We start from the raw sequence: 15,840 nt of genomic DNA, 5'->3' as shown, positions 1-15,840 counted from the left end.
ATTCTATGGCAGAAGCAGATCCCAGCACACTTACAAGTAGAAGAACTAAAGCTTTATTTTCTTATTGTTGTTTACAGGGCAATAGAGGACCACCTGGCATGTCTGGTTTTCCTGGCATGAAAGGCCACAGAGTAAGTGTGTACACTAATCACATCATGCAAATACAATACAAATGCATTTATACATAATGTCCTTTGGTCAATCACTTGACCTCCGGAAGGTTTTACCCCTTCATGACCAGAGCATTTTTTCCTATTTAGCACTGTGCTACTTTAACTGGAAATTGTGCGGTCATGCAACACTGTACGCAAATAACATTTATATATTTTATACAAATATAGATTTTTTTTTCATTGGTATTTGAACACAATATTTTTATTTATTTTTTATTTTTTGCTATATGAATGAAAAAAAATACTGAAAACCAAGTTTCTCTTAGTTTCTGTAATAACAAACAAAACATCTTTCTTAATAAATGAAAGCCAAAATATAGTCTGCTACATGTTTTTGTTAAACATAACAGAGTATATATTGTTTAGTGGATTTCTTATTGGAAAATTAAGAAATTAAATAAAATTCGTTTTTCTTTCAAGAATTATTTTTTACTTTTTGTCACCAGTGCATATGACTGGTGTGGCGGTGATCAAGGATACTAACTGGTGACAGTATGGTAGAAATGAATAATAGTAAATAATGAATAAATAAAGAAATACATTTTTATATAACTTTTTAAATAGTTGTTTTCTTTTTTTTTGGGGGGGGGGATTTTAAATAAAAAAAAATTAAAAACAATCTTTTTTTATGTTTTTTTTTTTTTTACATAATTTCATCCAAGCACCATAGTGACACTGTACTACTCTGGGGGTGATTAGGGATTTCTTTTTTAATTGTTATTGCTTATAAAAGTGATGATCACTGTTATAAGCAATAGTTAACTGTCATGAATGACTTTCCATTCATGACAGCTTGCTTACTGTTTGCATGTTGTGATTGGCTACAGCTAATCAAATGGTATAGGATGCTGTGTTTGGCCCAGGTACCATGTGATAACTGTGGGACAATCTCAGCATCACAGCAGTATGCAGTTTGTTTACATAATATCATGTGATCGCTATGATCAGGTGCTGTGTACCAAACCCCATGATCCACTTTGTTCAGCGGACACATTAGTCACAGGATTGCGCCGCTGAATTCTCCAGGGAGAACGCTAGTGCGCATGTGCTAAGTGACTGATGGGTATGTTGCCTAGCTGTGCCGCCCGTCCACAGTAAATGTGGCTGCGAGCGGTTAATCATTTGTCGAAATGCTGTAATATTAGTAGACTAGACTTATATAGTACAGGTTGCATTAACTTTCTTCTATTCTACAGGGCATTGATGGAAGGGATGGTGGAAAGGGGGATACCGGTGCTCCTGGACTTAGGGTAAATAAATGTTTATTATGTATTTCATAAAAAATATACGTATAGTTAAACTGAGACTGATGATAACAGTATTCCTGAACAAGACTTTATTCTGATGTTCCCACATTCCCTTCGCCATTTCTAAAAGGAATATACCTATAGAAATAAAAGCATGCCTTAAGAAATACTGCAGCAATTGACCTGCAGTGTTGCTGTATAATTTTTCTTGTTTGATTTTTTTAAAATTCCCATCAAGATTCAATAAAAAACAATAAATCCCCAACATAAATGAAAAAACCCAAAACAGTATTGCCTGAAACAAAATCCCACTTTTATTAAGGGAAGCCGTGCTGAACAAAAACAGGTCAATCCAAAATAAAGCCCTATCAACAGAAAATAATAAAAAATGTACACCTAAAGTTAATAGAAAACCCCAATATATCACCCATCTGTAGCAAAAGCAACTTTTTTAAGGGAAGCCTTAAGGCAAAGAAAAACGTTTGCTATAGATGGGACAACAGCTAAAAGTAACACATGACCTAAAATCAACCACAAAATACAGTTATTTAACATAAAAAATGACCCTAATCTTTCCCTGTGCAAATTCTGTTGCCTTCAGCAGCTTCTAGTACCTTGACAGCATGGCTGCCCTGTGTCTCCTCTTTTATAGTGAGGGACCTGTCTCATTCTTTGGAGCTTCTAAGCTTGCTAGCCATTACTCAAAGGCCATACTGGCCAAAAAATTTCCAGAACCAAACATCTCAAACCCATGGTAGTGGGGAACCCAAACCTCATCCCTACTTTACAGTATAAAAAGCTAGATAGGTCAGGGATATTTTTTATAAAGCTTTTTAACAGTTGTTAAGAATATATAAACTCTTTAATGTCCATAGTCTAGGCACAAGTGCAATTTAAAGCCCCATACATATTTTTAAGCCTCATACACACGACTGGTTTTCCCGGCAGGAAAACTGCCAGGAGAGCTTTTGGCCGGGAAAACCGGAATGTGTGTATGCTTTTTCGCAGTTTTCCCATCAGAACAGAGAACTTGCTCTCTATTTTCTCGTCGGGATTCCCGGCGTTTCTTTTTCTGCCAGATCTACTACTTACCCATGGGAAACACCGCGAGGCAGTGCTGATGGAACATACACACGGCTGGGATTCCCGGCCAAAGCTCCATGGCAGTTTTCCTGCCAGGTTTTCGGTTTTCCCCTCGGTTTTCTCGGCTGACTTATTACCGCCGAGAAAACCAAGCACATGGCTTCAGATTTTATGCAGATTTCTGTCTTCAGATTTACCCAAAAAATATAATATGAGGTCAAACCTTAAAGCCTCGTACACACGACCGAGAAACTCGACGGGCGAAACACATTGTTTTGCTCGTCGAGTTCCTTGTTAGGCTGTCGAGGATCTCAGCGAGCCAAATTTCCCCATTCCCATCGAGGAAAAAGAAGACATGCTCTCTTTTTGGCTCGACGAGATCCTCAACAGTTTCCTCGTCGAAAAGTGTACACAGGACCGGTTTCCTCTGTGTATGAGGCCTCAGAGTTTCAATTTGTATGCAATCAGGCAGGCCCTTGCACTACATGGTTTTGGTAAATCTGAAGACAACAATCTGCAGAAAATCTAATAGTGTGTATGGGTTTTTGGGCTGGTTTCACAGTAATGCCCTGTACACACGATCGGTCAATCCGATGAGAACGGTCTGATGTATTTTTCCATCAGTTAACCGATGAAGCTGACTGATGTTCAGTCGTGCCTACACACCATCAGTTAAAAAAACGATCGTGTCAGAACGCGGTGACGTAAAACACAACGACGTGCTGAAAAAAACGAAGTTCAATGCTTTCGAACATGCGTCGACTTGATTCTGAGCATGCCTGGATTTTTAACCGATGGATGTGCCTACAAACAATCGTTTTTTTTCTATCGGTTAGGTATCCATCGGTTAATTTTAAAACAAGTTTCAAATTTTTTAACCGATGGATAAATAACCGATGGGGCCCACACATGATCGGTTTGGTCTGATGAAAACGGTCCATCAGACCGTTCTCATCGGATTGACCGATCGTGTGTACGCGGCATAATACACAATATGGCTTGGTACTATGTTCATTGGGGGTACCCAACACACCTACAGAGTATCTTCAAATGCACCTACAGTACATAACGGGAATTATGTACTGTATGAAAGTGGTGGTGTTTTTATTTATCTTTCATGAGTTTAGGTGTGCTGCCAGCCCATCCAAAATGAATGACCTACCCAATGCCTGCACAAGTGTGAAAGGTCCATAAAAGTACTCAAGTATACATTTTATTAAAACATAAGCTTATATTATTTCATGCAATAACCTGCAAGGTTTCCAAATGCCGGCAGGACAAAGTTCTCATTTTAGCAGGTAAATAAATAAATGCGTGTATATTGTACAGAATTCTATATACATAATAACCAAATCAGAAAATGTATATTTGACTGTCACTGAATGTTTTTTTTTTTTTTTTAGGGAGAACCTGGTGCAGCTGGAGATAATGGATTACCTGGCAGTGCAGTAAGTCATTTTAGTTTTTTGTAAAAAATATAAATATATCACGTCTAAGGTTCATTAGCAATTTAGCCTTGGCACTTTGCATGATCTTTTTTTGTTACATGTGTATTTGATAGCATGTGAAAATATGCATCATTTACAATTTTTTTTATGTGGTGCCACTATGGGGCCAGGTCGCACTGTAAATCCTGCCAAAGTAGTGCATGAACCTTTTACAAGACAACAATCTAAAGAAAAAAACATAACACCACAAATTTGATATTATTATTCAATTGCATTTAATATGAATAAATATATCACTATATAAGTTAATAAAATGATTTTATATTTATTATAATGATAATAATATTATGCTTGCATGTTCATGTATGTTTAATAAAACAGGAAATGTAACAGGAATATGATTACCATTATGCACCTAAGTAATGTTCCATTTATTTTTAGGGTCCAAGAGGACAACCTGGTGAAAGAGGTCGTGCTGGATCTCCTGGATCAGCTGTAAGTTACCTTTGCTTGAAATACATTTTAATCATAAGTTAAACCTAAATAAATTGTTAATTTAAAATAATGGGGATTATTTTTAAAGAATGTGGGCACCTTAATGCAAGGAGTGAGCATGCCTTTGCTTCTATTTATCAGTCATGGTCACAGTGAGTCATGGTAAAATTTAGGATGAAATTTAGGAAGTTGTGCTAGTGTGTTGTGCCCATCAATTGTTACCACTGTGCCATCAATTGTTACCACTGTGCGCAGCAATTGTTACCACTGTGCCCAGCAATTGTCACCACTGTGCCCAGCAATTGTAGCCACTGTGCCCCGCAATTGTCGCCACTGTGCCCAGTAAAATGCTGGCTGCCACTGTGACCTGTAAAATGCCCCCCCCCCCACCTGGCACTTACCTTTCTGGGGTCAGCCGTGCTTCTACCATCCATCGATGTCTTCTCCCGCCCTCGGTAATGCTTCAGCCAATCAGGTCACCGGCAATCAGAACCGATGAACCTGATTGGCTGAGATGCTTGTCACTCTTATTCAAGGAATGCACCCCCCAGGATAAGCATCTGGAAGCCCACTACAGCCTGAGGGCTGTAATCGGAAAGCCTGGCTGGCTCTGATAGGCACTTCAACAGCCGCTGTTATTCAGATGGCCGGCACTCACCAGGGGGCCGGCCATCTGAATATTCGGCTGCAATGCATGAATCTATGTATATTGTAAACAGTGGCGTGTGCGGGAGCCAGAGGGGGCTGCGCTCCAGCGCCCTCTATACATGCACCGCCACTGTTGTTCAGGCTTCCTGGTCTGGGGTGCACCATGTTCTGCCGGCAAACTGCTCCCACTATTTTGGACACAGCAGGAGCCAATCAGCGGGTCTGGCGGCCGCAATGGGCGCTGGCCACACGTGATCGTTGGGAGGAATGACAGAACGGTGGTAAGCCTATGTAAACAGGGCAGACTGTCGTTCTGTCACAGAGAAAGAGAGAGATCTGTGATTCCTATTAATTAGGAACAGAGATCTCTCTTCGTTTAGTGTCAGCATCCCCCACACAGTTAGAAAGCACACATAAGGAATACTTTGATTGCCTCTGATATTAACTCCTTCTCTGCCAGTGTAATTTAGCTTTGATTCATGTATTGGTGTCACTGGTCCCCAAAAAGTGTCACTTAGTGTCCAATTTGTCTGCCGCAATGTCGCAGTCCCGCTAAAAATTGCTGATCGCCGCCATTACTAGTAAAAAAAAAAAAATACTAAAATGTCCCTAAATCTATCCCATAGTTTGTAGACCAATCAATATACGCTAATTGGAATTTTTTTACCCAAAATATATAGCAGAATATAAATTGGCCGAAATTGATGAAGACATTAGATTTTTTTACATATTTTTATTGGATATATTTTATAGTAGAAAGTAAAAAATATATATATATTTTTTTCAAAATTGTTGCTCTTCTTTTGTTTATAGCGCAAAAAATAAAAACCACAGAGGTGGTCAAAATAAAGCGGGGCGGCGCGGCACCGATTTAAAAAAGTACTCTCTACTTTTTGCGATTTCAGGCCGCGATTTACATTGACATCTGTGCAGAAATCTGCACAGATGTCTCTGTAAGCGCGGCCGAAATCGGGACTGCCAGCGGGAGTGAAATCATGCGAGTTCAGCTAATCTCGCACAGCTTCATTCCCCCAGCCCAGTGTGAACCTGGGCTTAAGCATGGAGTGTACAGGCAGGTAAAGCTCATAAAAATACTTTTTGAATTTTAAAAGTAATAATAATTGAAACAATGTTGTTTTGTATTGCAATAGAAGTTCAGATAGGACATACAAGTAATAATAATTTACATTTCTTAATTTTTGTGTATTTCAGGGTGCACGTGGCAATGATGGAGCTCCTGGATCTTCTGGTCAATCTGTAAGATTATTGTATATGTTATGTTTGTATTGTTTTATTATTTATTGTATTGTCATTTTACTGTTTAGTAATGTGTTATTTAAAAGCATAACCTTTTTTCTTGACAGGGTCCTCCTGGTCCCCCTGGTAATTCTGGATTCCCCGGTGGTCCAGGCCCCAAGGTAACTGTGACCTAAAATTCATCTAAAGGACAAGAGAAAAACACAGACTTAGTAGTTATATATTTTATAATACAAAAAAAAACTGCTTCTCCAGAAAAGATCTACTATAGAACTATACAGTATTTTTGAAGACAGGTGTGATACAAAATCATATCGTTGTAAAGATGGCATACTATAGTGACGGTAGTTTTAGAGCTGCTGAACAGTAAGTACAAGTAATGTGCTTACAAGTGTTTGTTTTTGCATCATCTTACATGATTATCGAGAATGATATCTAACACTTATAAAAAAAATAAACAATCTATTTTCCTCTTGTATGTATGTTCCTCAGATAAAGAATCAATTCAGTAGGCACTCTTCCATCAAAGACTAGCCAAAACAGTAAATGGGCAAACAAGATGATTGGTAACTGAGTGCACTAAGTTACCAATCATGTTTTCCCTTGTTCCACTTCTATCAAGCACTGACCCTGACTTACAAAATTAGTAGAGTATTTTTACTTTCTATGTGAATTTACACAATTTTTAGTGAATAAGGTAAAGCACAGTGAAAATAATATCCAGTCACGTGCAAGGGAAATTCAGAATAGATAAGATTTGGACTTGCGCACGATTGGAAGATTATAGTCAGCACAACAATTCTTTAACCACTTGCTTACTGGGCACATATACCCCCTTCCTGCCCAGGCTAAATTTCAGTTTTCGGCACTGTCACGCTTTGAATGACAATTGCGCGGCCGTGCGACGTGGTTCCCAAACAAAATTGACGTCCTTTTTTTCCCACAAATAGAGCTTTATTTTGGTGGTAGTTGATCACCTGTGCGTTTTTTTTTTTGCGCTATAAACAAAAATAGAGCGCCAATTTTTAAAAAAACACAATATGTTTTACTTATCCCATTTAAAAAAAGAAAAAAAACTTTTTTTTTCACTTTAGTCCGATACGTATTCTTATACATATTTTTGGTAAAAAATCGCAATAAGCGTATAGTAATTGGTTTGCGCAAATGTTATAACGACTACAAAATAGGGGATAGAATTATTACTTTTTTTTTTTTTTTTTTTACTAGTAATGGTGGTGATCTGCGATTTTTGTCATGACTGCGATATTACGGCGGACACATCGGACACTTTTGACACATTTTTGGGACCATTCACATTCATACAGTGAACAGTGCTATAAATATGCACTGATTACTGTATAAATGTGACTGGCAGGGAAGGGGATAACACTAGGGGGCGAGCAAGGGGTTAAATGTGTACCCTGGGAGTAATTCTTACTGTGGGGAGAGGATACTGACTGGGGGAGGTGACGGATGGTTGTCCCTATGTACAAGGGACACACCATCTGTTTAGACACAGACATCCACGTCCCTGGCTCTGTGACTGCCGATCGCGGGTGCTTGGCGGACATCGCGGGTACCAGGCACGCGCATCGACACCCCAGTGGCGCGTGGCCGGAGGCTGTATATAGACGATCTCCTGGCAGATTAGAGCCATCTTGCGGCCGTAAATAGTCGGCTGCCAGGTGGCTAGTGGTTAAGCTTAATCAAAATGTATTTTGCAAATAGAAAGTTAATAGAAAGTTAATTTAGCTTAGTGAATACAGTGATGTTGTATTGACTTCAATCATCATATCTTGTTCAAATCTTTTTTTTTTTCCTTGCAAATGATTGGGTATTCATTTGAAAATTACTTTTTTCTTAATTTCAATTCATTTACTTGGAAAAGAGAAAATGTACTTTGAATGTAAACATGCTCTGCTGTTTTAGTAAACCTGTAAACCTTCTGTGAAAACTTTATTGGGAGTTGTATGCCTGGTTCCCCCCCCCCCCCCCTGTAAACTGACCACAGTTTACCCCTCCCCTCCTGCTGCTAAAATTACTTTTCAATTCCCATACAATCCTCTCGGTTTCATAATGGTAGGTGCCCAGTGTGTGTGCTTTATAAAAAAAATGCCGCTCTATACATTATATCAGAGCGCTGCTCAGCGCTCATGTGACCAACCGCCTCTCTCCTCCTCTCCTCTACTCCTCCTGGCTCACATCAGCGAAGCATTCTCGGCCCCTCCCGCTGTAGCTGTCAGAAATAGAGAGGGGAGAGGTGACCGATCACGTGAGCACTGAGTGGCGCTGTGAAATAAGGTATAGGATGGTATTTTTTTTAGAAAGCACATACACAGGGGTGCCTATCATTAGAAAAAACAGAGGATTGTGTGAATAGATCACAGTGGCTTAACAACCCCTTTAAAGTGAACCTGTGGCCAGGTGATGGACCTTTAAATATTTACAAATATTTGGTTGTTGAAAGACAGCCCCCCCCCCTTGCTAGATCACTCCAATTAGCGCTCTTTGTCATTGGCTGAAAGCACTGATCAGGAGTCGGTTGCCTGCTGGTTTTTCAGCATGCTCGTTCGACAGAACAAACGTTCGGCTTCTGTCAGACAGACTGGCATACAAACGACACAATTTTTTTTTATTTTTTTTTAACGGGTCGATGTCTCTCGGCAAACCTTTCACTAGCTGGCCAAAGTAAGACTGGAGTAACTCAGTAAAAGAACAATGCTTTTGTTCTTCCATCCATTCCCTATATCACTATTGTGTCCTAGTACAGAGTTCAAATACATATAATTTTACCCAGAATTTGCAAGTTTGACCAGTCATTCTTGTGATACACAAACCTCTGCTAGTCCTAAAGCTCACTCTCCTATCTTTGTATCCTGGGTGAGCTTTACGGCTTCCACAAAAGCTGCATTTCTGAACCAGGAGAAATGTCTCATCTGTCTGAATCTGTAGTGTGGCAAGATTGACTGTGCAGAATAACAAACCAGTAAAATAAAATATTTTAACAGTGTTTTAACTGTTTTACCAAATTTTACCTCATTTCATCTAAGTTTTAAAATAGATCAGAGTAGTACTTCCTGTTTTTTGTATGGTAAGGCAAAATGTTTCACCAATTCTAAGGCCTCGTAAACACGACCGAGTTTCTCGGCAAAAACCAGCAAGAAACTTGCTGGGAGATATTTTTTTGCCGAGGAAACCGGTCATGTGTACATTTGCGTCGAGGAAACTGTCGAGAAACTCGACGAGCCAAAAAGAGAGCATGTTCTCTATTTCCTTGACAGGAATGGAGAAAATTGGCTTGTCGAGTTCCTCGGTCGTGTGTACGAGGCTTAACATTCAAAAAAGGAATAATATCTAAACATAGGGTTTGTTTTTTTGTTTTGTTTTTTTACTGTAAAAATGAAGCAATCCAAATCTTATGAATGAGCTGAACATTTTACTGCTCCTTACCATTTATTTAAGATATTAGTATTTTACATACACATCAGTCCCCGCCCCCAAGGAGTTTATAATCTAAGGTCCCTACTTTGCATGCATACACATACTAGTACCAAAGAAAGATCATGCAAACTCCATGAAGGTAGTGTTGTGACTAAGGCACCTTTCACATGGGGTGGATCACTGGATGGACTCCGTTGATCCCAGCTGAGCAGGCGGATCACAAGTCCGTCTCCATTCACTGTGCAGGGATGGACCTGTCAGAGCCCTGCTGTTCTCTATGGGGAGATCAGATGAAAACAAACAGCCTGTCCGTTTTCATCTGATCCCATCCGCTGGACGGATGGTGAACGTATCGCCATCTGTCAGTTTTGAGCGGATCTTGTCAGATCCGATGGCAGGCAGGTGTCAGCGGATACATCTCTTTTTTTAACGCCCAACTGAATAATTGCATCAAAACAAAAGGTGAAAAAGTCCTACAGCTTATTTTTATGTTTAAGGCAGCTACAGTCTGAAAAGCCTGCGAACATGCCACAGAGTGGGAGCCTTGATTCAGCCTTGATTCACTTGATTTGTATTTAGCTGATTTTTAACTAAAAGTTCAGATGGGTTTGATTTTGTATTTATTTTTTTGCAGACCTGCTCTTTAAAGGATAAGTTCACCTTTTAAAAATAAAAAATAAATACACATTTTTTGGTGGTAAAAAAATGTGCATTTACTATTTTTGCCTGTAAAACATTATGCCCGCGATTAAGCTCCTGCAGGCTGTCACTGTAGCTGTAGCACATTTCCGATACAGGCAGACAGTTGCTTCAGTCCAGGAAGAATCAATGGATGCTCACCAGTGCTGTAATTCATTGAGTACTACAAGCCATCAGCCACAAAGACTGCAGGTTCTTGTAGTCTATTCATTCCCAGAACTCTGTGAATGAAGGACAAAGCCATGTGGGTGGATCCCCAAACAGCTGCGCTCTTTTCAAATTGTGACAGTGGGTGATCCCCAGCCCGCTGTCACACGGGGGAAGTTCAGGGGGGAAACATGTTGCACATTTCACCCTAAAAATGGGTGGAACATGTAACATGTTCCTGAAGGTGAACTTATCTTTAAAACTTAACATGGGAAAAATTATTCAGATTTCCTTTTATGATTATAGGAATATTTTGAAAAAAATTAATTGAAGAAAATCACAACCATGCTTGCATTTGCTTTACTTACTAATAGCTCTGTTTGTCTGAGGTTTGGTCTACCATTCTGTCAATTGTCCCTTTTCTAGAAGGGTTGGTTTGTCTGGGACTTTATGGGCTGATGTTGTGAGCTTCTGTGGGTTGCTGGTCAACCAGTTTAAATGCATCCCCAGTAGAATATACTTTTTCTATACGCGGGGTCACTAAATCCGTTTCAACATTGCAGTAGCTGCAGTACATTTCCACTAGTGGAACACTATAGTTGAAAATGCTTAGTCACTTAGACAGAAGTGGTCTGATGTGCTTTATATGCCAGGACTATTTTTCTGCCTCAGAATGACCCTGACTTGAAACTCCCTTTTATGTCATCTTTCAGGGTGAAGCTGGATCTCCTGGTTCTCGTGGTTCTGATGGTTCTCCAGGATCTAGAGGTGAAATTGGACCCCAAGGCCCATCTGGTTTAACAGGCCCTTCTGTAAGCAACTTTTAAAATGAAAATATTCATCTAACTTAGTTTGGTATAATAAAAGTTATACACTAATGTATTTACTCTATATTTTAGGGTCCTCCTGGCAGAGATGGAAATCCTGGCGGTAAAGGTGAAATTGTAAGTGTCATTATATCTTAATAAAAAAGCGATGCGATTTTAAGGGGTGACTGCCTGTCAGTCCCGTTGGTCTAAACAACACAATGGACTCCATATTGAAGACAAGGGTCTATACCCCTTAAACATCACATCACTTCTTTTTATTTATTGTACTAAAACCTGTAAGTTTGTTCATTTCAACATGTTTAAAAGATGTTAGTATAATGTTTTACTTATCTTAGGGCCTCATTCACACAGGACCTCAAAAATGCCGCTTTTGAAGGCGTTTGATCTTTTTCTGCCTCTAACTGCCCCTCTATGGAAGCCTATGTGTCCATGCATGCATAGGCATTTGAAACTAAGTATAATTTAATTTTAAACATAGGCATTCACAGGCATTTAGAGGCTAGAGCGTTTAGAGGCATAATAAAAACCCTATCACTTGCCCGTTTAGAAGTAGAGTGATTGGGCAGAAAACATAACAAACCTGTACAAGCACACATGAACATGAGCTGTGTTTAGGTGCATTTGGGCTTTAATGCATTCTATTGGCTAGAATAAATGAATAATCTAGCCAATATAATGGCAAATGCGCGAACTCGCAAAATATGCACAAACACACATGTAAAATGCGGCTTAAGGTACATTTTTTAAGCTTCTTTTTCCTCCCCTGGAGCAGGGGAGAGAAAAAAAAGTCCCATGTGTGTGTTTATTTATTCCAGTTTTGTAAAGAATTGTAAAACATGCATATTGTGTTTTTAGAAAATTTTTGACATATCAAAAATAGCAAAAAAGAAGAGATTAGCATTTTGTCAAAGAAATAGAAGAAGAAATTAATGCGCACATTGTATACATTATAGTTGATAAACTAAATGTGTGCAATGTTCACTCCATCTAATGAGGATATTTATTCCTCAATATTCTAATCATGTGTAAGGAAGTTAAGAAAATATAGAAGAAAAGTGAACAACGGCTTCATTGTATTCTCATTATAAATTTAACCTCATTGGGTTTCAAGGCAATATCTTTATTTTTTATTTACATAATATATAGTATGCATAGTGTTAATCGTTAGCTTATATGTCATAGATCTAAGCTGTATAGTTAACTCTGATGTCCACTCACACCTAAACTCCATGCAATACAGTGCCCACATTTTAGGCATGCATTGAGGCATGTTTCGTTAGATAGGCTGTAATGGACCTCAACACAAAGAATGTAGGTCTTGCTGCACAGGCAAAGAAGTGCTGATGTTGTAGCATACTGCATTGTTCTGGAGGTATACTGTAATGCCATTTAAAATGAATGGTACCAGGGTGCCCTTATGAAGGGACAGTGTGCTACCGTGTGCATTATAACAGTGTAGTAGTATAAATGGGCCCTTAAGAAGAATTGTGAATTATTATTAAGGGACCCAAGAATATAAATTGTCAGACCTGTCACAGATGTAATTGATTGACTTACTGCGTTTATATTTAAAGGGTCCTGCTGGTCTTCCTGGTGCTCCTGGTTTGGGTGGTGCTCGTGGTCAACCAGGTCCCCCTGGTACTAATGGATCACCTGGTTTAAGAGGTCCTTCAGTAAGTACTGCTAATAGTGATTATTATAAATTATCAGTAACATTGTTGTTTTATACAGAAAGGATAAGAATATATTTTAGGACATTTTTTTCTTAGGTTCTCCTTTCAGAAAGCTAATATGTATTTTTTTATGATACCATTTAAATTTTGCACCAAATTTAGTGCACCACATTTACTAAAGATATTTACTTGCTAAAGGTGAATAATTAAATTGTAATTATCAACCAAGTCTGATAAAGTTTTGATGATAAATACTATAGAAGCTATTAATAAATTGGGCCAAGAGGTGTTAAAGAAATTCCATCCATTCATATAATGCTGTGTGAATGTATCATAATAAGAAGAAGAATTATTAGAATATCCCCAGAAATAAAGCCAATTTCTCTATTGGGCACATTTATAAAGCAATGAATGCATCTTTCATCAAACATTTATTGGTGGTAAATGAATCACTGTAATTTGAAACACCTGCTCCTGGACAAGTCCCCTGCAGTGAATGTTTGTTGATAGTCATATTCTTTGCCTTAAAAATATGCTCCTAAAACAGGCCATACATGGGTCAAATTCCAAAATAATTTTCTTACGCAAATTGTAACTAAGAATTTTCTTAAGAATTTCCCACCATTAGTGGGCTGCAGCAATGGCCGATTTTCGTAGTGCCATTGGATTTGAGTGATTGAGCATGTTGGAAATTTGTGGAAAAATTTATGAATTTCTAATCACTGATAGGAGAATCGTGCAAGAAATATAATCGAAAAAGAAATGTGCATGAACTGTGACCTGGAAAGAAAAGAAGATACCCCAGCCAGGATAAAAAAAATGCTGTAGTAGCATGAGGTGAAATTGAAAGCTTGGTTGGTCGAATTTCTTAATAGTGCCACCATTGGATCACAAAACGCACTAGATTTCTGATTTTCTAAAGAAAATGTATTCAGAATTTGACCCATGTATGGCTGGATATTGTATCTCAAAGATAGTACTCCAACTTACTAATTAAAACAAACACTTAAAGCTCAACTCTGGAAATGTAAAAAAAAAAAAGAAAATGGGAAATCCAAAGTTTTACAGTTGTCAACAGTGCAGAAGGTGATTGGAACCTCCAATGAGGACACCTTCTTGGGTGACTACTGTCAAAGAGAATTAATATGTACTGAGTATATATATATATATATATATATATATATATATATATATATATATATATATATATATATATAAATTAGAAATATATATACTGTATACTATATATTCTCTAGAGCAACATTTATGTTACTTGTTATTGTTTTAGGGAGAAAACGGCAAAGATGGCGGAAAAGGAGAGGCTGGTCCAAGAGGAGAACGTGTAAGTATGAGTCTGTGTCACTTGCTATCTCATTACCATAACTTTTGTTTTCCTAATTAAATCTTTTGTTTTTAGGGAGAATCTGGATCTCCGGGTGCACCTGGACCTGCTGGAGAAGAAGGCAAAAAGGGAACTAATGGTGAACCGGGAACTAATGGTCTACCAGGAACTGCAGGAGAAAGAGTAAGTTATAACACACACATTTCATATTATAATGTGCACTATGGGATAATTAGACCATACAATGTATGCAGCTTTATAACTTATATTTACAAATGCAACATATAGATTTCTGGAGAAAGAAAAGAAAAAAGGCGGGCGCACCGACCTAGTGCATTACCACATAAAAGTTTTAATAAAAATGTAATAAAAGCAATAATCCTACTCACAAAAGGAACTTAGGTACGCGCTTTTCTGACAGTTGAGCTTGGTCACTTGACGCCTGTGTGCACACAGAAGAGAGCCACTATAGACCATCTAGGCTCTGAAGAAAGGGGTGCACCCCAGAAACGCGTCAGCCATTCAGACGTTAGAGGTATCGTCCGATCCTCCTTTTCATTAAGTCCTGCTGGCTGGCGCCAAGAGACCAAGCTCAACTGTCAGAAAAGTGCTTACCTAAGCTCCTTTTGTGAGTAGGATTATTGCTTTTATTCTATTTTTAATAAAACTTTTAAGTGGTAATGCACTAGGTTAGTGCGCCCTCCTTTTTTCTTTTCTTTCTCCAGCCGTATGAACACCCACTGTTCTGAGTAGGGCTGCAAGACTCTGGACCTTACCTTAATGCCGCGTACACACGGTCGTTTTTTGTCTTTTCTCATGAAAAAAAACAAAGTTTTTCAAACTTCATTTTAAAAAACAACGTTGCCTACACACCATCGTTTTTTCAAAATGCTCTAGCAAAACGCGGTTACGTACAACACGTACGACGGCTCTCTGTTCCATTCAAGCTCGTGTCATAACTTGCTTCTGAGCATGCGTGGGTTTAAAAACTTCGTTTTACACGTCGTTTTAGCCCACACACGATCATTTTTTATGACACAAAAAACGACATTTTGAAAAAAAAAATTTTGGTCGTTTTTTAGAAGAAAAAGTAAAGTAAAGTAAAGCCCACACACAATCATTTTAAATGACGTTTTTTTAAAACGTTGTTTTATTTCATCACAAAAAACGACCGTGTGTACGCGGCATAAGACTCAACCACACTACCCGTGTTTAGCGAAACACCAGAGCACAGGAGAATTTTTGTTTTACATATAGATTTCTAATATAAGCAGACAGAAAGTACTCTATTGCAGGTTCTAAACTTAAAGGCCTAGCACTATAGGAGGATCTCAGGCACCACCATGTCTGTGCACAA

At 38.5% G+C, this 15,840-nt stretch overlaps 1 protein-coding gene across 1 annotated transcript in view; it reads left to right on the top strand.

Annotated features, from left to right (window-relative positions):
- The window catches only part of COL3A1 (collagen type III alpha 1 chain), a 108,828-nt gene that overhangs the window by 59,346 nt on the left and 33,642 nt on the right, over nucleotides 1-15,840 (top strand). The window contains exons 10-20 of the mRNA XM_040357174.1: nucleotides 78-131; nucleotides 1,370-1,423; nucleotides 3,907-3,951; nucleotides 4,393-4,446; nucleotides 6,307-6,351; nucleotides 6,459-6,512; nucleotides 11,352-11,450; nucleotides 11,538-11,582; nucleotides 13,043-13,141; nucleotides 14,430-14,483; nucleotides 14,559-14,666. Of these exons, the coding sequence (XP_040213108.1) occupies nucleotides 78-131; nucleotides 1,370-1,423; nucleotides 3,907-3,951; nucleotides 4,393-4,446; nucleotides 6,307-6,351; nucleotides 6,459-6,512; nucleotides 11,352-11,450; nucleotides 11,538-11,582; nucleotides 13,043-13,141; nucleotides 14,430-14,483; nucleotides 14,559-14,666 (711 nt within the window). The remainder of the gene's footprint in view (nucleotides 1-77; nucleotides 132-1,369; nucleotides 1,424-3,906; nucleotides 3,952-4,392; nucleotides 4,447-6,306; nucleotides 6,352-6,458; nucleotides 6,513-11,351; nucleotides 11,451-11,537; nucleotides 11,583-13,042; nucleotides 13,142-14,429; nucleotides 14,484-14,558; nucleotides 14,667-15,840) is intronic.

Source organism: Rana temporaria, chromosome 6 (assembly GCF_905171775.1).
Source record: "Rana temporaria chromosome 6, aRanTem1.1, whole genome shotgun sequence".
Classification (NCBI taxonomy): Eukaryota; Metazoa; Chordata; class Amphibia; order Anura; family Ranidae; genus Rana; species Rana temporaria.
The sequence above is the reverse complement of the archived record's forward strand: the minus strand, read 5'-3'. Positions and strand labels throughout refer to the sequence as shown.